A 25,868-nucleotide genomic window follows, 5' to 3' on the forward strand; every position below is an offset into this window, starting at 1 on the left:
ATCGACTATGGGAAAACCCTGTTTGTGTTTCTGTTTTGTATAGGCATTAATAACACATTTAAGGGAATGTAAAGGCAGCAATATAATATTTCACTGATTCAGCTGGCAGGAACCTGTGAGACCACCTTGTTCAATCTTCTTTTTTTACAAAGAAGGAAACTGAGGCCCAGAGAGCTTAGGTCACTTGAGGACCCAGGACTGTTCTTGCTATACTATTGTTCTAGTACTGCTGAGAATCACTGCACTTCCTTCTGGGATTGCACAGGCCCCTTGGAGGCCTAGGAGACAGAAGCTGGGATCCAGATGTTTTTTGCCTTGTACAAGGTCCCATTTACAGTCATGGTGATTCGGAGTCCCAGTTCAGGAGCAGCTTTGGACCTTCACTCTCACCAACTGGCTCTTACCAATACACAAAACATTGATGAGAGGGACCTTGGGCAAACTGATGTGGTTGGAATGATGGAAAATGGCTAAAGTCATTTGTGGGCAAGTGAAATGAGTATCCTTTAAAAAAATGAGAGAGAGGGAAAGAGAATGCTGAGCTGGGTATCAGCCAATACCTGAACAGAAAGTCCTTTAAATTCCAGATATGGGGTTTTTATAATACTCCTTCCAAGAGACCCTAAAACTAAATTAGGGGTGGGGAACGTGTGGCCTCAAGGCCAAATGTGGTCCTCTAATCTGAAGCCTGGTCCTTTGCCTGAATCCAAACTTCACTGGACAAATTCTCTTAATAAAAGGATTTGTCAAAGGCCACATTCAAGGACCTAGAAGTTCACATGTGGCCTTGAGGCCGCAGGTTCCCCATCCATGAACTAGGAAATCCCAAACTGTTTTTGTTCCAATTATTTGGATAGCCCTTTCGATTTTCCACACCGCTCTGGAAGAGGTGAACTTGCTTCATGGGGGCTACCAATAATTCTTCCTTGGAGTCTCTAGGAATAAGCACAGAGTAGACAAGTACATGTGGCCACTGAGTGGACAAAATGGCGCATGATGGAGGATATAGCATCATCCAACTGTATCCACAGACAATGCCAAGTGGAGAGTGAGTTTCAGCTTGAAATACCTGGAGATTTTTGCCTAAATTACCTAGATAATTGCTTCAACCTTCTACTTCAATTTATTTCCTGAGAAACTGCCTAAAGCAGATCTTTAATCCCTACTTAAAACTTTTTTCCCTCTATCATCACTTACCAAGTTTACACATGAAATTTTCACACCTATTAATTATGTCAGTTTTAATTAGTTACAAATCTGTATGGATTTAAGCTGGATACACTTATGAAGTGCCTTCCTTTTAGACCCCCTGAGACCTTGACTGTTCAATTAGAACTTTATCAGTCTGTCATCACCATCCCCTCCCTATGTTGGCTCCATTTCTACTCTCTGATCTCAACTTAGCATTGGAATTGATATCCAAAAATCGAAACTAGGAAAACAGGTAAACTGAACTAATTATTCACACTAGGAATGGATTTTTCATTTCTGTGAAAAGATTCCAGGCAGAGTCCTCTAAACAGCAAGCTCCTTTGGCTCACATAGGGCATGATTCAATTTGGACAAGTGTGGTTTACAGACCTTTAGGAAACACTTTGATTGCCATAAAGTAAGGCACATCTGTTGAACGTCATCAATCTCTGAGAATATCTCATGGCTCTGGGGAAAAAAACCAACAGCACTCTTCCTGTCCAATAGGGAGAGGGCAGCCTTGCCAATCCCAATTGTCTGAAGAGAAAACAGAAGCCAGGAACAAGGGATGGAGTGGACAGTGAGAAACAATTTGGTGTTTGACTTAAATTAGAAGGATAAATGCTTCAATTATCCGTTTTACTTTGTTAATGGAGAGCTGACCCCTAACTAGCAGAATAGGAATAGGAATTGGAGGTTGCCAGCACAACAATTATATCTGAAAAAAGAAATTATGAAACCTTCTAACAAAACAGTCATGTGATAATTTAAAATTCACAACATGCTCTATCCAATGTCAAAAAGTGATTAGACGAGGGTGAAAAAGACAATCCATTACCTAAGGCCTTCAGTACTCAGATTGGGAATTAAACTTTGGATAAAAAGGATCATGTTCCAGGGGAAAACATGCTGCTATATTTCACCTATTTGAATTAAAAAAAAAATTTTTTTAGTAACAGAGAAGTAAAAGAATCTTTGCTTCTCAAAAGTCAAGAGAGCTATCTATGTCTTTAAAGGAAAATCCAGGTCCAAAGCAGTCTTGCATGAGGGATTTAGTACAATGATACTCAATTCCTATTTGATTGCCATAAGCTATACATTAGTTATTTCAGAATGGCATTAATTCCACTGAGTCACTCAAGGCCCAACTGGTAATTTATTACCCTTGTACACTGAAGGGTGCCATTTGGATAAAAGATTTAGCTCACTTGACAATAAAGGTAAAAGATCTTTTTGAAAATTCCCTTTTAAAGAAATATACAATAAATATTTACTGAATTCTTATTTGTGAAGCAGCACGATAGGTGCTACATAGAATACAAACATTCTTCCTTCAAGGAACTTACTCTCTATGAAGGAGATAAAGTATGTATTCAAATAATGAATATAAAAAATCTCTGCTAAAAGTTACAAGTATGAAAAGGCAATGCCACTTAAAGTCAGAAAACAGAGATCATTTTGTCCTGGAATGATCAGGGAACTGAACTTGAGGAATAGGTTATAATTTAGCAACTAAAGCAAACTTAATAAAGACAGATTGAAAAAATGGAATCAAGCTCAAATAACAGAAAAAAACACAACAGAATGACAAGTTCTTCTAAGGATAGTGACAAGAAGGCAAAATGCCAGGATTCACTAAGACTGTATTCAAAGTGAAAAGTGCTCTAGCTACCAAGGAAGGGATATAGAACACCTATTTGGGGTGCTTGAGAAGATAACAAGAAATCAGAAGGGAGGTGAAACCTTCCAAAAATTAATCATGTATTACAGCATTAAAAACCTCGTAAGTAAATGCAGAAATATTTACTGCATCATTTTACCAACAAAAAATGTAATAAAAATTACACTCAATCAAGGGTCTTTGAAGTAAAGATTAAAAATTAGAAACCAAATAAATTGGGGCAGCCAGGTGGCTCGGCGAGTAAGATCACTGGCTCCAGTGTTGAGATGACCTGGAGATCGAATCCCGGGCTCAGAGACTCAGCACCACACCCAGAAATAACTGGTCGTGTAACCTTGAGCAAGTTACTTAACCCGGATTGCTTAAAAAAAAAAAAAAAATCAATCATTGTTGGTTAAGCTGTAAATTGATCTAATCATTCTGGAAAACATTTTGGAACTGTTGAAGAATTATTAAAGTGTGGATACCCTTTGACCCAATGATACCACTACTAGGTCTGTTACCACCACCCCCCTTCCAAGAGATAAAAATTGAGGAAAAGGAGCCATATATATAGTAGTAGTTCCTTCTGTGATGGCAAAGAAATGGAAGCTGAAGGGATATCTCATCAACTGGGCAATGAATTAGCAAGTTATGATACATGAACATGATGGAATATTATTGTGCTACAAGAAATCAGGGGGATGACTTCAGAAAAACCTTGGAAGACTTGTATGAACTTTTATATGAAGTGAAGTGAAGAAAACCAAGAGATCAATTCACATAACAGAAAATACTAAGACAAACAACTTTGAAAGACTAAGAATTCTGCTCAACACAATGACCAGTAATAATCCCACAGGAGTACTGATGAAATGCATGATATCCATCTCCAAATGAAGAGGTGACGATTGAAGCTTATTTCTCAGTGGTTGTGGGAAGGGAGTTGGGAGGGAAAAAATTCAGAACTGAAAATAAAACTGAATTTAAAAAATAATATGCAGCTGCACACTTCGTATCTTAATTCTACTTTTCTAACAAAAATGACCTTCATACTGGGAAGGATAAAACAAACAAAAGTGCTCATAAGAGCCTCAAAAGGCAAACGACGACAGTGGTAAGAGGGGTAACACAACCTAGCTGACCTGAATAGTCTGGTCACTTACTCCACTTTCATTATTATCCATGGGTGCTGAAACAACTTAGAGATGTGATTACCGAACAGCTACTAGTGATTGATCTCTGAGGAACTAATGTGGGTAGAAGAGGGGCCAACTAGCCAGGAGATGGGGAGATGTTTCAATTTTAAAAAAAAGTAGATACTTCAAACTACAGTCAGTGAACTTGACGTTAATTTCCACTTAAAAATAAAATTCTACAACAGAAATGATTCATCAGTATTTGACAAAGGAGGAGGTAACCACTAAAAGCCAACCAGAATTCATTTAAAACAAGTCTCGCTAGGCAGGCCACCCAGGGAGAGGCCACGGACATAGTTTAGATTTTAGTAAGGCATTTTGACAGTCTCTCATGATAAGGTATGGACTGGACAAAACTAAAGTCAGGTAGGCTTGGAACTGGCTGACTTGCTAGGACACATTCAATGCTGATTAATGGCCAAATGGAGACAGGTTTCTGGGCAGTGTCATCAAGTAGGTCTGCCCTTAGCCTTATTCTCCTCCACATTTTTACAAAGACTTGGATGAAGGCACAAATGATATGCGAATAAAATCAAAGGCAGGCACAATGCTGGAAAGGCCAGCTAATACATGGGCTGATAGCATCTAGATCTAAAAATGTCAGCAGGCCAGACCAGTGGGCTTCAGCTAACAGGGTTTGAAATTTAATCAGAAAAATGAAGACCAAATATTTCTTCCCAAGACAGTTTCTAGGGTCTTTCAGTCTCTTCATTGTGATAAGAGACTTAAAATGGTTACTGTCTGTGTCAAAGTCTGTTCTTTTATCTGTTTCTAATTATGCAAAATTAACAGCTTGTTTAAATAAGTCAGAAAGGAGACCTTCATTATATGCTATGCCACCTTATTTTGTTTTGTTCGTCTATTTTAGTATTGATTTTGACCTTTGTTCTTAGAAGCCAGTGATCTGGCTATACCTAGAAAATATAAGAATCTGAATCAAAAGTAGTCATTTTCCTTTACTAAAATGTGATTTCCTCTTTTCTGAACCTTCTCTCTCCGGAGTTTTCAGTGATCTCTGAAGCACTAAAAGTGATGATGGCCTTTTCTCACCCTTGACCCTCTACCACGTCAGGTAGCATAGACTACTCTCTCCGGTGGGATGCTCTACACTGAATTTTCATGGCACAGCTTTCCTTTGATATGTGACCATTCTTTCTTTGTGATTTTATCATGCATATCACACCTTCTAAATATTCTAGGCCCTCTTTTCTCTCTCTCAGTCTCTGTCTCTGAGCTCACATACATTTTAATTACCAGGTCTAAGCTGATAACCTCCAAGTCTATAAACACAGCCCTAGGTTATGCCTGAAACTCCAGCCTCACATATCCAGTAGCTTACTGGAAGCATAAAAAAATCGATTATCTCCCTCCCACAGACATCTTGAGCTTAACATATCTAAAACTGGATTCCTTATTTCCCCCTCCCCCCAAACCCAGCCTTCTTCTAGACCTCCTTATTTCTGTCTAGGATATCACCACCCAAGTTCGAGATCTCAGTTATGCTTGACTTCTCCTTCTTGTATACACCACACATCCAGTTGCCAAATCCTGTTGCTTCTACCTCCACAACACAGCTCACATCATCTCCTAGTCTCCACTCAAACAGTCTCTGTGCTAGTCCAGGCCTTCGTTATCTCTCATATAGACTATCTATTGCAAATACTTGTAAGTTAGTCTCTCAAGTGCCATAAGTCTGTCTCTACTTTAGTCCATCCTGCACACAACTGCCAGACCGATTTTCCTAAAATGCTGCCTGGCCATGTGTATTAAGAATGTAAATTTTGAAGATCTTCCCTGCCCCTAGGCTAATGTGCACCTAAAGCCTGGGGTGGGAGGCTTGTTTTTCAGTAGATACTTCTTGATTGGCCAGTGAGTCAATAAGGTTGTTACATTCTCTGAGCCAGGAGAAGGCTATATAAGCCCTGATGTGTAGCTTTGTTTGGGGGCTCACTTTCAGAAGTGTTCTGTGATTTGATCTGAATTCTGGGAAGCCGTTGTTGAGAGTCCCCCGGCTTTGAAAAACCCAGAATGTGGAAACCCAGATGTTGACTGGGTATGGATGTAATGGTTGGACAGTTTGGAAAGCTGTCTACTTGATCTGTTAATGTCTTGATAATTCTGTCTGTATATTTTGAAGTTTGGGGTGCTGACCTTTTCTCCTGAACAAGGTAAACGATATATGTCTGACTGATTAAAGTAAGCTTGTTAACCCATTTTGAGTTGCTTTCCTTTAACAAAGCAGATCCCAGAACCTGTATGGGCAGCAAACCCTGAGGACGCGCTTGGGGTGCTTGCTGCTACAAAATGGCAGCACGAACAGGATCTGCAGAGTAAAAGGAAAGTATGGGGACTGAGATAATTGTTTGTTTCCCAGTTGTGGTAGCTGTGATTCTGTGGAGCTGTGGAGCAGGAGAGAAGAATGGCCTGCATGCGGACTTCACTGAGCTGAGAGCAGGAATGGTGAGCTGCCTACATCGGGACCTAGGCAGAAGCCAGGAGCGGCTGCCGCCTGCAGGAGGAGAAGGAACCCAGGAGTTCGGAATTCAGCCACAGGAAAAGATAAGAACTGAGCAGCAAAGCAGGGGCACTGAGTGTGTTTCCTGGCTGCATCCCACAGTTTGGGACCCAGGGGGAGGATGGACTTGTGACTATGGTGGGTGGGATGAAGTGCCTTGGATCCCCAGGGACCCCACTTTGTTGGTTTTGTTGCCCAGCCCCCTCTCTGTGCTTGGAGGCAGGGGTTGGAGCTGTGTGAGGGGAAGGATACCCCTCCCCCTCCCCCAGAGAACTGTATTTGAACTCTTGTTTTGAATTGAGATGATAATGCTATGTACTTTGTGTTTGTTTAAGGGCCAGTGGCCACTTTGGTAACTTTGGTTCTGTACTTTGAAAATGTGACCTGGGAAATGTTTGGTGCTGATTCAAAAGTAAATTGTCTATGCTATGGGCATGAAAGATCTTGGGGCCGAATGTAAATTTTGAAGATCTTCCCTGCCCCTAGGCTAAAGTGCACCAGAAGCCTGGGGAGGGAGGCTTGTTTTTCAGTAGATACTTCTTGATTGGCCAGTGGGTCAATAAGGTTGTTACATTCTCTGAGCCAGGAGAAGGCTATATAAGCCCTGATGTGTAGCTTTGTTTTGGGGCTCACTTTGAGAAGTGTTCTGTGATTTGATCTGTATTCTGGGAAGCCATTGTTGAGAGTCCCCCGGCTTTGAAAAACCCAGAATGTGGAAACCTAGATGTTGACTGGGTATGGATGTAATGGTTGGACAGTTTGGAAATCTGTCTACTTGATGTTTCTGTCTTGATAATTATGCCTGTATATTTTGAAGTGTGGGGTGCTGACCTTTTTCCCCTGAACAAGGTAAACGATATATGTCTGACTGATTAAAGTAAGCTTGTTAACCCATTTTGAGTTGCTTTCCTTTAACAAAGCAGATCCAAGAACCTGTGTGAGCAGGCACCCTGGGGACACTGGGGTGCTTGCTGCAACACCATGTCACTGTCCCACTCAATTAACTCTAGGAGTCTCCCATTACTTCCAGGTTTAAGTATAAAGCTCTAGGTTTGGCATCTGGAGTTCTTCATGAGTTGGCCCAATCTACCATTCCACTTTTATTAAACGTTACTTCTGTATACATTATAATAGAGCCAAACTCGTCTTCTTACCAGTCCTTGTACACTTGTATACCGTGGGGGTGGTACCTGTGCCTGGAAGGCACTTCTCCCTCACCTCTGCCTTCTTTCCTTCAAGGGTCAGCTCAGGTACCACTGTATCCCTTCCTGATTCCCCCAGATACTTGTGCCTTCTTCCCAGAATTTTCCTGTTCCTATTTTATACACTCCTTCCTACACGTGCTGTCTTCCACAGATGGTGTGAGCATCTCTAGGACAGGAACTGTCTCACTGTAGTCTTTGTATCATCAGCCCCTTGCACAGGGCATAGACATGCAGCAGGTGCCTGACAAATGAGATGTCTGCTGGGCCATTCTCTAAGCCATTATCAAGATGTGGAGGCAGGAGGCTTTGGTACAGTCTACAAGCCTTTCTTACCCCTGAACCATGATTTCCAATGCATCTGGGGCCATCCTTTCCCCATGCCCACTTCTGCATGTTACTTCTGACTAGAGCCACTAATAACCAAGTAGATGTGGATCTAATTATTTTAAAATTTTATTTTTAATTTATGGAATAAAACAAATATTTCCATAACATAGTATAAAAGACAGTTTACACATGAAACTGCAAATCTATTATGTACAACTTGCTATTCCTTTTAAATATATGAAAGTTATCATGTAAAGTTTTTTCTTTTCCCTCCCCACCACTGGCTACCATTAGTCACAAATGGTATAAAGACACATACACACACACACACACACGTGTGTAAAATTGTTCCATGCACACTTCTGGTTATCAGTTCTCACTCTGGATGCAGAGAGTGTCTTTCTTCACACGTCCTTTATAGTTAGTTTGGGTATTTAGAATAGTTAAAATGGTTTATTCGCTCAAAGTCATTCTTACAATATAGCTGTTATTGTACACAATGTTCTCTTGGCTCTGCATAATTTTGGGCAAGTCTTTCCTTGTTTTCCTAAGATCATTGAGCTCATCATTTCTTATCACAGTAGTATTCTATCACAAGCAAATACCACAACTTCAGCCATTCCCCAATTGATGGGCATCTCCATCTGCCACCACAAAGAGAGCTGCTATAAACATTTTAGAACATATAAGTATTTTCCCTAATCATCTTTGGAAATAGATGTAGAAGTGATATTGCAGGACCAAAGGGTATAATAAGTAGTTAAATAAATAACTCTTTGGACATAATTCCAGACTGTTCTCCAAAATGGTTGGATCAATTCACAATTCTACCAACAATGAATTAGTGTCCCAATTTTTCCACATCCCCTCCAACATTTGTCACTTTCCCCTTCAATCATTTTAGCCATTCTGGTAGATGAAAAATATCTCAAGGTTGTTTCAATTTGCATCTCTACTCAATAATGATTTAAAGAACTTTTTCATATGACTATAAATTGCTCTGATTTCTTCATTGGAAAACTGCCTGTTCATATCCTTTGACTATTCATCAATTGGGGAATGACTCATATTCTTATAGATCTGAGGAGTTCTTTACATATTTGAGATGAGACCTCCGAGAAACTGTGTATAAACCCCGCCCCCATTTTCTGCTTTCCTTCTGATCCCAGTTACATTTGTTTTATTTGTACAAAGACTCCTTAATGTCATCCAATCAAAATTATCCATTTTATACCTAACTTTTTTCTTCATCTCTTATTTATTAATTGTTCACCTATCCATCTGCCTGATATGTAATATATTTCATGGTCTTCTAATTTTCTTGTACTATCTCTCTTTATATCTAGGTCATGTATCCATTTTGACCTTATCTTGGTAAATGGTATAAAATATTGGTCTATGCCGTTTCTGCCACACTGCTTTTCAAGTTTTCCTGATGATGTTGATCTAATTAGTAGGGTCCTTGTAAGTTCATTCTCTGAACCAAATGTCAGTGCATAATTGACAATTATTTTCACAATGGTCTTGCTCAATCGAAAATGTTCATCACTTGCATTGCTAAGGAAGATGAACAAATGTCTCCAAAAGTTGCCTTTCTTGATGTGCTTATCCATGCAATAAAACCAACTCTTTTATTTGCCTTTCAAGAGAAACCTGTGAGTCCCTCCTGCATTGAATGGCAATTATAAACTGGTTTCAAGTCAAGTGAAAAGGTCAAACTTTATGACTCACTTCCTCGAAGTGAGTTCAATTGCTGGTCACTGATAGGGATCTCTCATTTAGGGATGGGTCCAAAAATTGTGACTTTTTTTTGCTCTGCTCCAACAGTGAAGGGGTGTGGCTATACAGAGACACTTGAAATTTCTCTTTATGGCTGTTGGGCCCAGTAATTCATCACCAAGTGGCCAGGCTAATTGGGAAGAGACTCTCAGAACTTAGCTAGGCTGGTCCTCAAAGACAAGACGGTGTCTGCTGCTGGGACTACTTCTAAAGCCTTTCTGACAGGAGGTGTTAGTACCTCTAGGAGCTGAAACCCCCTTGGCTAGGACTAGAGTCCCACCTTGGTGCTACAATGAATGTGGCATCTCCTAGGAGAAGCAGACTTGTCCTGAAATATAAAAGACTGCGATTCAGGATAAACAGTTTCCTATCTCTGGGCAGCAGGGTGATGCCATAGGCTTGAAACAGGAAGATCTGTCCTCCAATTCTGCCTCAGACACTTCCCAGCTGTGAGACTCCAGACCAGTCCTCTACTTAACCTCTGAAACTTCTGCAAAATGGTAGTGATGATAGCGTCTACCTTGCAGGGCTGTGTGAAGATTATATTTGCAAAACATTTTAATGCACCATCTGCATACTGGTTATTATGAGGATCCCTGGAGGTCTTCAGGCAGAACTGGGGTAACCCCAACTATGGACAAGGATCCATACTTGAGTAGGGATCAAGTGACTACATGGTTCCTTCCAAGTCTGCCTATGGTTCTGTGACTTGGCAAATAGGATAGATGGATGGGCCATGGAGACGAGAGAACTGGCAACAAGCCAAGCAGTGAACAAAACCAGATGTTTGTATCACACAGTAATGGGAGGGAATGGATTGGGTGATGGTTGGGCCAGAGCATCAGGCTCAGGACAGTGACCCACTAACACCTCTCTTAAAGTCTCTGAGTGGGAGCACAAGGCAAGAGACGGGGGTTTTACCAAGGTTAATCTGACAGCATTACAAAGAATAAAAAAAACAAACCAACTGTACATATTTAGTAACTTCTTATAGTATGAACAAGGTCATTAATCTTATGAATAATGAATGCCCATGTATCACGTACCTGAGAGTGCAATCTTTCCTTTACAAGCGGTTCGTGGTTTAGTTTCAGAATCCACACATCTGTCAAAAGAAAAGGGAGACTGAATTATCACACCCCCTTACCAAACGACACAATATTAACTTGCAAAGTTTCATTAACTTACCACCAGGAAGTAACTCATTCTGACCAGCAAGATGCTCCCTTCCCCCGCACTGACACAGTATATATCTAGTATCCACAGAGGTATTCATATATTGTTTCCCTCTCCATTAGAATATAAGCTCCCTGAGGACAGGAACACTTTTTTTTCGCCTTTCTTTGTACCCTTAGGGCTAGTGTCTTGTACATGGCAAGGTCTTAACAAATGCTTGTTGATGATAGTTTAAAATTTATGCATGTGTGATGTGTATAAATACATACATATATAATCTTATGAATAATGAATGCCCATATACACATACACACCTTATATAGCACTGATGCTTTCAAAGCCCTTCCAACACAACAAGACTATGAGGGACACAGCGCAGATATTACTGTGCATAATCTAAATTACTGTATAACTGCATTATATATAATTGTATAATTAGATTTTCACATATTATTTTGTATCCTATTATATTCACAGATGAGGAAACTGAGGCCCAGGCAGATGTTGTGACTTGCCCATGACTGCGAAGAAAAGTACCAAAGCCAGAATTCAAACACAGTTGGTCCTGCTGTTTCATTGCAGTATACCACACCGATCAGGTCAGCTATTTAGAAATGAATTAAAGGGCTGGCTTATGAACACTCGGGGAGGGAGGCGATCATTAGGAGCCAGCATGGGCTCACTTAGAACAAGTTATGCCAGACTAGTAGATCAGTTTATGAAAGAGATATATAATCACACACACACACATATCATTATGTGTATATATTATATATACATATTTCCCAAGTACAAAGCATATACTAAAATAAGTTGATGACCATATGAAGATAGGAAGAGATGCTAAAGCAATGATTCTAGCCTTAGGGTAGCAACAAATAATACCCCTGAGAATAAACATTGAATCCTATCCCTGCCTCTCCCTGACATTCTATGTCCTAAAAACCTCCAATATTTTGTCTTTTCTAACTCCTCAGGGTCAATTCTCAAATTTATGGTGAAATGGGATATATATATTTTAAAATGTGTATGTATCTAAGTCTTATTTGATTTTAAATAAAGACTTTGGGGGAAAAGATCAGGTCAGTGCTTGAAGGAGGAAGTCATCCCACTTATTTTCTACAGTTTAAAATCATGCTCTCACTTTTGAACAGGACGGATGTTGTTGGGAACCAACAGCCCAGCTTCCTTTATGTCTCTAATTAAAAGACTATTAATCTCCGGCTTTCATCTCTCACTCCAAATACTAGGGCACACAAATACTTTGGTAAAATATGTTAGCTAGTGAGGAACCCTTTCTGTTCCCTGGGATACTTCAGTTGATGACATGGCCTGGGTCAGACCTGCACAGGATGAAAAGGCTTGGGTGAGCTGAAATGGACAGTGGAGGGGGGTGGCACCCAAGTAGTGGGACCCCGGGACTCACATATGCAGAACCTTTGCCTGAACTAGACTATAAAATAATGAGACTAATTCTGTAAGCCAGTCATCAGCCTCATCGCTTTATTATCAAATCTCAGATAAAATACATTTTATAGTACATAAAAGGAAATTCATTTTCCTTTGAAATAGAATTACCATTCATAAATTCAAACTCCTATCTTTTCTGACATATAAATGAGATTTCTTTCAAATTTCTGCAATAATAAGCAATGAGCAATATAATCCATCAAAATATGAATTTCACTGGAGATAACGGGAAGGCCTAATAAGCCAGGTAATTTAAACAGCCGAGTAGATGCAATGGAAGGGTTTACGAATTATTCTAAAGTTGAAATCCATTAAATCTAATTAAGGATGGCATCTAGATGAATATGGTATGCTCAGGTAGGTAAAGTTTAGAGCTATTTGTTTCCTGAAGCAAACACTGGACATTACCTACCCCTAGCTTCTTTTTCATGCCTCCTCCATTCTCTTTGGCATCACGGCAGCAGATGAGTTTTCTATCCTACTTTCTAGCTATGTTTACTCAAATTTGCAAAGATAGAAATTTATTATTTAAGAATTTTTAATATAATAACAATCTTAATGGGTATTAAACACACTGTAAAATCTCACAAAAGAAACAGCCATTTAAAGTTGTTTTATTCTAATCACTAAGGCTATCATAAATGAATCACAAAAGCGTAGAGAAAAGGGTCTTCAAGTCGTCAAGTGACCTAATTCCCACTTGAAGCATTGATTGTCCAATGAATGCTCCATAAAAAGTAGTCATACACATCTCTAGACTGAAGGCCAACAGTATTGATGTCATTGATGTCATTTCACAGGATTACTCAGAGGCAGCAATTTGCAGCGCTCCCCCCCAGCCCCCTACAGTGTCTGCACAGTGTCCTAAAGCTCTAACCTCTGAGGCCAAAAATAAATTGACTTCCCCCTTCAATACAAATGAGAACTCTCCAAAGATTGGACACCTACAACCAATGTCTTCTCCCCAATTCCTTCACCTCATACTCTGGTCTGTTCCATTAAAAATGTAATGCACAGAACTGCGTAAGAGAACCCAGATGTGGTGGGAGTGAGGCAGGCAGTTAACCCCCGGGGACGACCCCCTATGACTACATGCTAAGAAGGCACTTACTTGTTTGCCTGCCAAGTCACACAGTTGGCTCACCCTGAGGTGCAGTTCATTCATTTTAATCCAGATAATACTGTAGAAAAGGCTCAGTGCCGTGCCAGGTGCCTCAGGTTATAAAGGTGAAAAATGGTAGCCTCTATCTTTAAGGAACTTTAAAAATCAGACAGGGATGAGCCATGAATACAAATAATTATAGCAAGAATGTTAATTATGCTACAAGTTAGTGAAGAACATTAGGCAAGGAAGAAGGGATTTCCCAGAGCTGTGCAGATCAAAAGATCTCCTGTATAAGGGGTGTACCTCACTGAGCTGGCCCTCGGGGGGAAGGAGAATTAAGGGGTAGAGTTTCTAATTGAGTGAATCTGGGGCCTGAAAGGATGCAGAGGCAAGAGAGGACAAGGGGAGATCAGAAAGCCTTTCTCAGTCATTTGCTTGGAAGCAGCACTTTATTGTGAAATGAACTGGGCAGGGCATTGAATGCCAACTTAAGTAGGTTACTGATTATTTGGGCAGGCATGTGGAACTCCTGGTAGTTTTTGAGCCAGGTAACTCATCAAATGTCTCCATGAGGAAGAAGGCAGTGCCAGAAGGGACAGAATAGAGGGAGCGGGGAAGAGAACTGAGCACTTAGTCAGAAGGCTATTAGAAAAAACTGACCAACTCAATGACCATTCTCTGATTCCAGAGAACCAATGCTGAAGATGATTATTCTCCAGCAGGGAGCTGAGGGACATAAGATGCACAAGACATTCATTTTTAGGTATGAACACTGAGGGAATTTTTGGTTTAATTATGGATGTTTCTTACAAAGTTTTACATTTTTCATTTTTTAACAGTGGAGTTGGAAGAGATAAAATAAATGCTTGTTAATTTAGAAAATAAAATAAAATAATTTTAAAATAAATAAAAGTACAATTTTTTAAAAAGGTTTTCTTTTAGGTCATGTTAAATCTGCCTTCGCAGTCTCAACTCACTGGTCCTAGTTCTGCCCTCTGCAGGGCAAGCCAAGCTAGTCTGATCTTTCCATATCGTATCTGCAAATTGTGTCTGTTCCTCTTCAGAACCCCCCAAGAAAAGCTCTTCTCCAGGCTGAGCAGGCCAAGCTCCTCCAACCAGTTCTCAGATGGCAGTTTCCTGTGTCCTCCCCATTCTGGTCAGTGGCCTCTGATACTTTCCAGTTTGTAGATGTCCTTTATGCAAGGTAGCCCCTAGAACTGAGTGCAATGCTCCCAATATGATCTGGACAGCCCTGACACAACAGGACAATCATATGTCCCTCCTTCTGGACAACATCCTCGTCTCCATGAAGCCTGAATTCCCATTCATTTTTAGGGATCAGTCATATCAAGCTTGTAGTCCACTAAAACCTTCCATTCGCCTTGTACTTATGAACTTACTTTTGTCTCTATTTAATTTCATCTTATGAGATCGCAATCAGCATTCCTGCCTCTTGAGATCTTTCGATGTTGACTCTTGTCATACAGTGTATTAACTTTCCTTGCTATCTGTGTCATCTGTAAATCTCTATCCTCTACCCCCCCAAAAAAGGAAAGAAATAAAAGCCAGAACACAGATCCCTGGGGCAATCCACTAGAGACTTCTAAGTAAAACATCAGCCTATAACCTATGATTGGAGTCCATTCATTCAACACATAACTGTCCTATCTAGCCCCCATCTCTCCATCTCAAGTATAGCATATGCCTATCAAATGCTTTGCAAAAATCTCAGTGTTATGTCTATGGCATTCTTTTCATTAATCAATGGCAAAATGGTAATTAAGTCAGAATGAAATGACGAGCCCTTGATAAGGCTATATTGAGTATTAGTAATCACTACTTGCCTTTCTAAATGTTCACAAACCAAGAATTATGCCAACACTCAAACTTACTTGTCTCTAAAGAGTTCTCCCTTTTGTTTTTTATTTTGTTTTGTTTTTTTACCCAAAAAGGAAGACGACTGAAATAATCATGTGGTTTTGGATATTTTTTATTTAATATGATTAATTATGTTGACTCTGTTCTTTATGTTAAACCATCCCTGGTATAAATTCAACTTGATCACAATGATTTTTTGGGATCAATTTGATGTGATGTTTACCAAGATTTTATAAAAAAAATTGAATGAAAATTAGTTAATGATATTAGTCTATAGACTCAGTAGTTTCCTTTTGCTTTATTAGTACTCTTTCATAAAAGGAGTCTGGTAGTGTGTTTTTTTTTTTGTTTGTTTTTGAGAATAATATGCATGACATTGGTACTAACTGTACTTTAAAACTCTGATACAATTCTATGAATCCATCAGGACACCAGAGTTCCCCACCCTTCCTCTGGTAGTTACTTAATAGCTATTTCTATGTCCTTTTCTAAGATAATCTCTTTGGTCTGTTAGTTTGGGTATTTCATATTGTTTAAGGTATTCCTCTATTCCTGGTGTGTTCTCAGTTTTGGTATTATATGACTGTGATCAAAGGTTCTGACAGTGTTTATTACTTCTCCAGGTCTTGATAGGATTTGACTTTGTTCATGTACTACTTTTTTTGCTATTTCTACCCTCTCCTTTTTAATTGGATTGGCTAAACATTTAACCTCTAATTCTCTCCTTCCTTAACTCTAATATCTAGCTTCCCCGATTTTCTTCAAATCTCACTTTCTACAAGAAACCTTTACGGATCTAACTTAATTAACAGAGGAAAGGCGCTAGCATTATTTCCCATATTTTCTTTGTGTCTATATAGTTGTTTGCCTATTGTCTTTCCCATTAGACTGGGAGATCCTTGAGAAAAAGGTCTTTCTTTGTATCCCCAGGGGTTAGCACAGAACCAGCCACACAGCAAGCCCTTAATACATGTTTACTGAGTAACTCTAATTTTTAATATCTTCTCTTTTGTGTTTATTTTAAATTTATTTGTTGGAGTTTTAAAATGCAAGTTCAGTTCATTAATATTCTCTTTTTCTATTTTTTAATGTATTTATAGGGATATAATTATGTTTCCCCTGCCAACTGCTTTAGTTGTATCCCAAAATTTGTTTATTTGCTATGGTGTTTCACCATTATCCTCTTCTTTTACATAATCTTTTTAAAATAAATTTTACTGATTTTGTTATAATGCCAGAATTTCCTCCACTATCCCTCCCCATTCTTTCTCCCAAAGAGCTTTCCCATAACAATAAAGACAAAAGAAAAAAAATCTGTAAAACAAATACATTAAAAAAGCTGAGAATATGACATAATTCTTGTTTCTATAATTTGTTCTTTGACTCATTATTTAAAATGTCATTGTCAATCTCCATTCTATGTATACCTTTTGTTTGTGTTCCCTGCACTATTTTTGTTGCATTACATTCTGTAAAGTCTGTTTACTCTTTCTTCCTTTTGACATGTATTTGCAATATCTTCGTTTGCTATGGCCAATTTTGGTAAAAGTTCTATGTGGTCCTTAGAAATATGTATATTCTTTAGTAGTGCCATTGAAAATATATATGTCTTTAAGCCCTAGTTTATCCAGAAATTTGTTCACTCCTATATTTTCCTTTGTTTATCTTTGTATTCAGGAACATTAAGATGTTCTCCCACCACTATATTACTGTTTATTTACTTGTAATTCAGTTAATTTTCTTTTATGAACTTAGATGCTAAGGCTTTTGGAGAATATAAGGTTAATATTGATATTATTTTGTTCTCTATGGTTTCTTTCAAAATAATCATATTAAAAAAAAAAAACAATGAAAACCACATGATGACCTAAATAAATACAGAAAAAGCCTTTGACACAGAAAAACAGGCATATGTTTGAAACCTTATAGGCAGAGGGAGAACCTTTTTAAAATATTATAACTCTCTCTGAAACCAAAAGCAAGTATAACATGCAACAGAAATACACTAGCAGCTATTCCATTAAATACAGGAAGAAATCAATGAAACCCATTCTTCCTATTATTATCTGATACAATTCTAAGATGCTCATAATAACACTATGACAAGAGAAAGAAATTAAAAGCATAAAGATAAGGAGGCAAAACTCTCCTTATTTGCTGGTGACACGAAGGTATACTTAGAAAATCCCAGGTAATGAACGAGACTACTCAGACAAAATAATTGATAGCTTCTGCCAAGTTACAGGCTATAAAATTAAACCCTCAAAATTAAATAGCATCTCTATATAACAAAATCCAAGAGATGACAACAGGAAGGAAAATTCCATTCTAAACAATTACAAAGTGCATAAGACATCTGGAGATTATTAATGGACAGCAGTACCCAAAGTACAGCTGCCATTAAAAAATGCTGCTTAAAGAAGCATCTATTAAACACCTACTCTGTCTGTACTGTGCCATCTACTTGTCCCCTGGCAGGGCAGATGTATTTTTCACTGAACAATCACAAAAAGATAAAAGTAATTACTTTTATTACATGAAATTGAAAAGCTTCTGCACAAACAAAATTAATTCACCTAGGAGCAGGAAGGCATGAGAAGCTAGATGGTACAATGGATACAGCCTAGGCCTATAATCAGGAGGACTTGAGTTCAAATCCAGCCTCTAACACTAGCTATGTGACTCCAAACAAATCACTTAAAAGTCTCTGAGCCTCAGTTTCCTCATCTGTAAAATGAGAGTAATAGCAGCTACCATATAGGGCTGCTGTGAAGATCAAATCAGATATTTGTAAAGTCCTTTGTAAATGTTTAAATGCTATAAAAATACCATTGTTATTATTATTATTATAAGACACCCTCCGGAGAGTAGTAGTCAAAAGTCACAAACAAACAGTTCAGAAGAATGGCCAACTATTAAGAACCATATGAAAGAAGGCTCCAAATCACTAATAAGAACAATGAAATTCATAACAACCCTGAGGTATCGTCTCATACACTGCTAACTGACAGAAGACAAGACAGTAATAGTTATTGGCAGCGGAGGTGGAGCTGTGAAATGGTGCAAACATTTTGGAAGCAATTTGGATTTATGCAAATAAAATGAGTAATACTGTCCAGACACCCTTTCACACAGAGGTGCCGCTACTGGGCTTATACCACATATGTACTACCAAAATATCAACTATTCCCATCCAGTGGGGAATGGGACATGAATATAATGGAAATGATAGAGGATGACGACAAAAAAGCAAGGAAAGATTTACATGAACTGATGCACAGTGAAGTCAACAGAGCGAAGAAAATCACAGACACAAATGACTAATAACGGAAATGGAAAAAGCCACAAAATGAATGTTTGCCAAATGACAAAGAACAAGCATAGCCCCTGAGAACAGAGGATATTCATCCCTTTGTAGAGGTGGGAGGTCAACAGGGGTAATATATTGCATTGATACATTGCACATATTGTCAGACTTTTCCAATGTACTGATCGGTTTATTTTTATTGTTATGTAGGATGGCTTTTGGGAAGTGAGGAGGGGAAAGAAATCTTGTTGATAATAAAAAGAGAAGGGAAGTAAAAGAGTCAACATTTGCCTCCCTCCAGTCCTGTGGGACCTCTCCCATTCTCCACTATTGTTCAAATTTTCCAGTTCAAAAAAATAAAGGTCAAAAAGGAAGTGTTGTTGGCTTAGTAAAACCCATGTTGGTTCCAAGTGATGACTGGGTCCCTTTTGAAGCACTCTCAAACCACCTATTTAATAATCTGTTCAATTTTTTTTTCCCAGGAATTGGCATCTATTGGATGAATCAACTTTTTTTCTTCTTTCGAAAACTGAGTCATCCATTTCCCTGACTCCAGTCCCAAGGAACTTCTGCACTGTTCTGTTACTCCACAAAAATCAGATCCCTGATGGCTATTTAGCAATCCCTCTCAACAAGATGCTACCCATCCTAGGCTGTGATGTGTCTGAGCCATGTAGTTTTGGGGTTGACAGAGGGGCCATCTGACTACCTCTGAAACCATCTGGTACTTGGATCTCCCCTTAAACTCCTATTGGCTCAGGTGATTTAGAGAAGGTTAGAAAAATCCATCAGGAAACGCAGCCAATTACATGGATAAATCAGGTCTCCCTGTAATATTGCTTCACTCATAGCTATCCAAAGAAAAAAATGTGAATTAGCTTAACTTTAATGTTTTACATATAGGAGAGGCTAGGTGGCACAGTGGGCTGAGAGCTGCATTTGGAGTCTGGACAAGAGTTCAAATTTTGCTTCAGACATATATTATCTTGGTGACCCTGGGCAAGTCACTTAACCTGTCTGGGAACCTAGCACCTACCTCCCAGGTTTGTTATGAGGATTAAAGGAGATGATATTTGGAAAGCACTTTGAAGTGCTACATAAATTTAAAATCCCAAACCCCAGTGGATTCTGAGACTAAGAAATTAAACTACGACTTCCACCGATAGAGTGGTTGATGGTTAAGCAAACATGTTTGATCAATCTCCTGTTGCTATCAATAAAGAGCCAACTGGTGGACAGACAAGACACCTGGCCCCAGGCCAAAGCCACCCTCCAGCCGCGCAGTTTGCAGATGATCTCGTGCTAAGTTTAGGTGAATATTTACTTTTTACATATAGAGAAATGTTGAACTGAGGCTGGAAGTATTTCTGAACGGGAGTACTGGTCCACTTGCAGTGAAAGGAGATGAACAGCAGAGGGCACCAAGTAGCCATTTTCTTTCAAAATGCATTTTAAATGGAGTAAATGGTTGTGTGCACTTCAGTCTTCCAGGTGCAGATCTAATACGGGTCCCTTGGCTGAGATGATCTGTCACAGCACAAACCAGCTCAGCAAGGAAAGCAGGCACACTGAGAGGCCGGCCAAGGGCCGCCTTCTGGGCAGGCTGGAGGATCCTGGGCCCTCGGTGCTTCAAAAGGCACTTTACATCATGGGAGGAGCAGACATGAGGGGTCCTCCTGACACGTCTGTGTGTCACCCCTGGACCCTTCACAGACACCGCAGCAGCAACGAGGCTCGTTTGTTTTCTAAATGTATTTATTGACAGTTTTCGTCTTTGTACGTCAGTCATTGCCCAGAGTCAACGTCCTTTGTGACAGAGAAAAAGAGGGGAGCAAATGCGTCCGATGTGGAGAAGACTGGCTGGGCCCTCTGGTCACCAGAAATCAAACCACCAGGACACAATTAGAGCCACATGCTCCCCTCGGGCCAGAACTTCTCCTGCCTCCTCACCGTGGCGCCCAGGATGCTGGGAAGCTGGTTCTGGATGAGTGAGTTCTATGAACGACCCACCAGGAAGGCCAGAACCAAGTCAAGCTTGTAATGAAGCTAGCCCACCTATTCACAGCTCGATGCAGTCCTGCCCCTGTACGAGATGCTTGGGAGGGATGAGGACCGGGGCCTCTTGGAGAGGGAAGACTCTCCACCGAGGGTCAGCACTTGTCTACACCTGACAGTCTTAGAACTTAGGTCTTGGATGCCTTACTCTTTTGAAATCTATGTGCCCCATCTCAGAATAATAGATAATGAAATTAAGCATGTAGGATTACAAAGGAATACACTGAATAGTGACCAGAAGATATACACATATAGATTTTATATATATATGTATAAATCCCAAGCTTGCAGTCCCCCTAAAAACAATGCAGTCTGTGGGGACCCAAGGTTAAGAACCCCCATCTTAAGAGTTGCCTGGGGACAGCTGGGTGCTGCAGTGGATACAGCTCAGTCCGAGTCAGGAGTACGGAGTTCACATCTGGCCTCTGACCCTTACCAGCTGTGTGACCCTGGACAAGTCACTAAACCCTTATGGCTCCCTGCCCCCCAAATAAATAAATAAAAGAAGGGCGGCTAGATGGCGCAGTGAATAGAGCACTGGCCCTGGAGTCAGGAGGACCTGACTTCAAATCCAACCTCAGACACTTGACACAATTACCAGCCTGTGACTTTGGGCAAATCACTTAACCCCAATTGCCCTCCCCCCAAAAACCCAACCAACCAAAGAAATAAGTAAATAAAAGAGAGGGTTGCCTAAGACACTGAGGCTCAGTGACTTACCCAGAGCCACACAGACAAAAGGTGATGGAAGCAGGACTAGAACCCAGGCCTCTGTGGCTTCAAAGCAAGACTCCGCCCTGCACTACTGGCCTCTCACTGCATGTCAGGGTATAAAAACTAAGCAGTTTATGCAAATAACTGTAATCAATGTTTCTTTTATATAAGCATTCCTAAAATAAGGCAGAAGGGAGGAATGGGGCCCTGGAAATATCTGGAAGCCCCTCTATAGATAGTCCCTGTCCAGATGTCTGGGGCAGGTGCAAAGGTCTTAATCACCTTTGGGCACCATTCCAGTCTGGGGCCACAGAGAAACTTTCACCTACATTATCTCCTACAATCTTTACAACTCTATATGACAGTTAGGGTGAGAGGGGGGGAAACTGAGGCATGGAACGATCATAAAGCCTAGGTAGCTCACACTACTAAAACACCCACACCGATCCTCTTCCTTCCCACAGCACCACATTCTCCTTCCTTGTCTCAGGGACTCCTTTTGGTCAAACCATGAAGGCTTGGAAGTCAGCTGACCACCCCAACTATATCCAACACAAATGCCACAAGTCAGGGCGACCTTTGAACTTGCCCCAAGCCTGCCATGTTCCTATGGTAGAGGAACTCACCAGCTTGGGATATGGGGAAATCCTATCTTAGCAATTAACAACGTGCCCTGTATACAGCAGATTTCAGCGAGAGTTTGACTGCCTAACTGACCTAAGGAGGAATAGAATTTTCACATTAAAATCATTCTTCCCTAAATCTATGACACTGTCTCTTTAAGCCTCACAATTATCTGATGTGGAATGGGTGTGGTTTTCTTCATGTTACATTCCTTAACTTTTTTATTTTTGCCTGAATCCTTCTGGCAGCCTTTGGCCTTTACTCAGATTAAAAAATGAATAAAATTAAATCACTGGGGATATAAAGGTTAGTAAAAATAAATGCCCCATCCAAATTCACAGGCCTCATGAAATCTCTACATGGATCCCTGGAGATTCATGGACCCCAGGTTAAGAACCCCCATCCTTGGACAATTAAATAACTCAGGAGCCTTCTATGTATGAGATGAGACTGGAAAATCAAGGAAATCACTTTAATAATTAAGAATGGAAATTTGGATCAGAAATGGACAGATAATTGTATGGAGGGGTGTGTGTATGTGGAGGGGGTTTAAGCCTTTTATTTAATCTTTGGTTTGTCACTTTGCTTCAGCTATCCTGATAATTCCCATCTGCCACTCCCCTTTCTACATATAAAGAGAGAAGGTAACCTTCCCAACAGCATTCAGTAGGGAGCTGGGAAATCACATGTGTTCTCTGTTCAGCAGCCTTTTTTCCCTTTTCCCCCCTGCCTTTGTTACATAACAGACAGCAGGGCTAGGACCAGCCTTATGTAACATTTTTATAAATGAATCATTTTAGAGCAGAGGTAATACTGGATTATGAAACAGTCACTCCCTACCTCCCTGTGCCTGCAGACTGAAGGAACATCAGACAGGGAGGACCAAGATAACAGACTCAGCCTACAATCTGACAAGGGTACCATTTTGGATGCTCTGAGAAAGCACTGGTGGGTGCAGCAGATGAGGAATCCGCAGAAAGGCAGACAAATCTTTTTTCGTCTAGATGTATGAGTCAGGGCAAGTCAGCCTTTGTGGGCCTCAGTTTCCTTTTCTGTACTGAACGAGATCATCTGCTCTAGGAGGCTATGAAATTCTTCTGCCTCCCCATTTCAATGTGCTTACCAGGAAAACTTCCTACCAATTAAAGCTGCCCCAAGTGATTCCAGAGGAAGTCAGCTCTACGCCCCGGGATAGAAGTCAGGAAAGTGCTTTGTGCCCCTGAAGGAGCTGGCCATGCCCTTCTTCAGAGTTCACCTTTAAAACAATACTGGATGCTTTGATATTTCTACCTGAATCAAATGTTTAAATTGGTTCAAAGCCATAAACTTGAACTCACCGCCTTGCAGCTCCATTTCCAATTTCGTCTTCCAGCTTCAGCAGCTCTTCTGTATAAGCCTCTATTCGAGCATTGCAGACCATCAGATTTTTAACCGCCTGCAGGAGTTGGTCTTTTTGAGTACTCAGTGAAAGGAGTTTGCATATTCCCTCTCGCATCCGGGTTTCCAAGTCCAGTTTTCCTTGGATGCTGACATCCTACAGGAAAGCAAACTGGTGGTTAAAAGACTGGGGGGGGGGGGGGGTAAGAAGAACACTTTTTTATGAAGAGAAGGGAAGGGAGAGGATTTTATCTTTGTATCCCCAGCCTATGGTATTGTACCTGGTAGGTAGTTCATACATTCATGGAATTGAATTAGGCTGATTCTACATATTTAGTATTAACAATGCAAAGGGCTGATTGCATTTCCACTTATGTGAATCTTAATTAAGCTGGTGTCCTGGGGAGGAGGAGGAAGTGGGGGAGGGAAGGAAAGGAATCATGATCCCAGGTGCCAACATTTAAAGCTCATGCTAACATTTCTTTTACTAAAAATAAAATCTCCCTTCTGAACACAGTTAACATAGATAAATGAAATGATAAAAAGAATTAAAAGACACACAAAAAAAATTTTAAACTGCTTATCTTAAAATTAATCGGAAAATATGAATGGAATTATTCATTTAGAAATTCACCATTTTAAGGAAACAAGCAGTCCTTTACAAGAAAAGGAAACTGATGGGTAAGAGCATGAATATATTTTGGAAAGATTACCAGGAGAGATAAACACTAGATTTCTCAACTCCACTATCCAAATGAAGTGCATTAACACATGCCAAAAAAAACATATTTATTTAACAAGTGTCCTTTGGTGTAATTATATACATTACAAAACACCCTGGTACTGTGGTAAGGTAAGCCTGAAGTTACTATGTAAATATGTCATATGAATGCAGGTTTTTTTCTACCCAATAATGCCTTTATATCTATTTAATTTCAATTATCCCAGGTCTTTTCTTCTTTCCAAACAATCCTTACCAGCCCCCCACGCAAACCTCCTTTCAAACAACTAGTAAATGGTTCAGTTTTGTCCTCTTTGGCCATGAGTAAAATGCTGCAGGGTCTCAGTTTCCCCCCCATATATAATGGGCACAACCTCCCCAGAGATGTTAGCGGGAATCAAATGCTTTATAAACTGTACAGCATAACACACAAATGCGACCTGTTTGCTACAAAAAAAGCAAAAGTAAGCTTACTGAGGAGCCAGAGATGTGCATGACAGCCACCACAGGGTGTTGGGGAGGAACAGCCTGAGCCTCCCCAAGGACAGCTCAAGTCCCACCAGGTGCTACTGTGGGGCCCAGGGCCTTAAGCTGAGAAAGTGGAGTTCAATCCCAGCTGTCATTTACTACCTGGATGACCTTGGGCAAGTGACTGAATCCCTCAGACTTGGTATCTCTATAAGAGGAGTCAGACTAGAGCCAAGATGCTTAACCTTTTATGTGATGGACCCGATGGCAATTGGGTGAGACCTTTTATTACTATTCTCTTTCCAGAAAATGATAAACTTCTATTAGAGGCTAGGGGAAGGAGTGATGTGAATTTTTTCCCATCCAACTTTACAGAGCCCCTTAAATCTATCCATGCGCCCTAGGCTCTGAAGGCCTGGAGATAGTCTGTAAAACCCCACGGTCCCCCATCATTTCCAGGTGGCTTTGGAAAGCTGCCTTACTGGGCAGGCGTCACCAGATGGCGATAGCTACATGGGGGAAAGCAGCCCTTAACCCTTACCCACACAGGAGGATTTCCAGGTGCGTAAATAAAGGGCCAGGCTCTTGCCAGGTGCCCCCAAGACCTCCCTCAAGGCCAAAAACAGCTCTGAGAGAGGGTGCAGGGAAGGCTGGTGTGCCATCTGACACAGAACGGACGAGACATATTTCTGTAAACAGCACTTTTAAGGTCTGCAAAGAGCTTTACCCTTGATGTCATCTGAACCTCCCAACAACCTTGGGAGGTGATATGAGCATTAGCCCCATTTTACAAAAGAGGAAGCTGAGGGAAACAGGGGTTAAGTAGAGGTAGAGAGAGAGAGACAGAGACCAAAGAGAGAGAAGAGGGAAGGAGAGATAGACAGAGACCAAAGGGAGAGAAGAGGGAGGGAGAGAGAGACAGAGAGAGACAGAGACCAAAGAGAGAGAAGAGGGAGGGAGAGACAGAGACAGAGAGACAGAGACCAAAGAGAGAGAAGAGGGAAGGAGAGAGAGACAGAGACCAAAGAGAGAGAAGAGGGAGGGAGAGAGAGACAGAGACCAAAGGGAGAGAAGAGGGAGGGAGAGAGAGACAGAGA

At 40.4% G+C, this 25,868-nt stretch overlaps 1 protein-coding gene across 2 annotated transcripts in view; it reads right to left on the reverse strand.

The window, feature by feature from the left end:
• The window catches only part of RTKN2 (rhotekin 2), a 107,267-nt gene that overhangs the window by 75,484 nt on the left and 5,915 nt on the right, over nt 1–25,868 (reverse strand). For both annotated transcript variants that reach the window (XM_069101857.1, XM_069101856.1), the window contains exons 2-3: nt 23,543–23,739; nt 10,923–10,981 (exon numbers count right to left, since the gene is read on the reverse strand). In XM_069101857.1, the coding sequence (XP_068957958.1) occupies nt 10,923–10,981; nt 23,543–23,739 (256 nt within the window). The remainder of the gene's footprint in view (nt 1–10,922; nt 10,982–23,542; nt 23,740–25,868) is intronic.

The sequence above is a fragment of the Petaurus breviceps genome, unplaced genomic scaffold, assembly GCF_028583685.1.
Source record: "Petaurus breviceps papuanus isolate PSGF00001 unplaced genomic scaffold, PetGlider_PUasm1.0 490, whole genome shotgun sequence".
Lineage (NCBI taxonomy): Eukaryota > Metazoa > Chordata > Mammalia > Diprotodontia > Petauridae > Petaurus > Petaurus breviceps.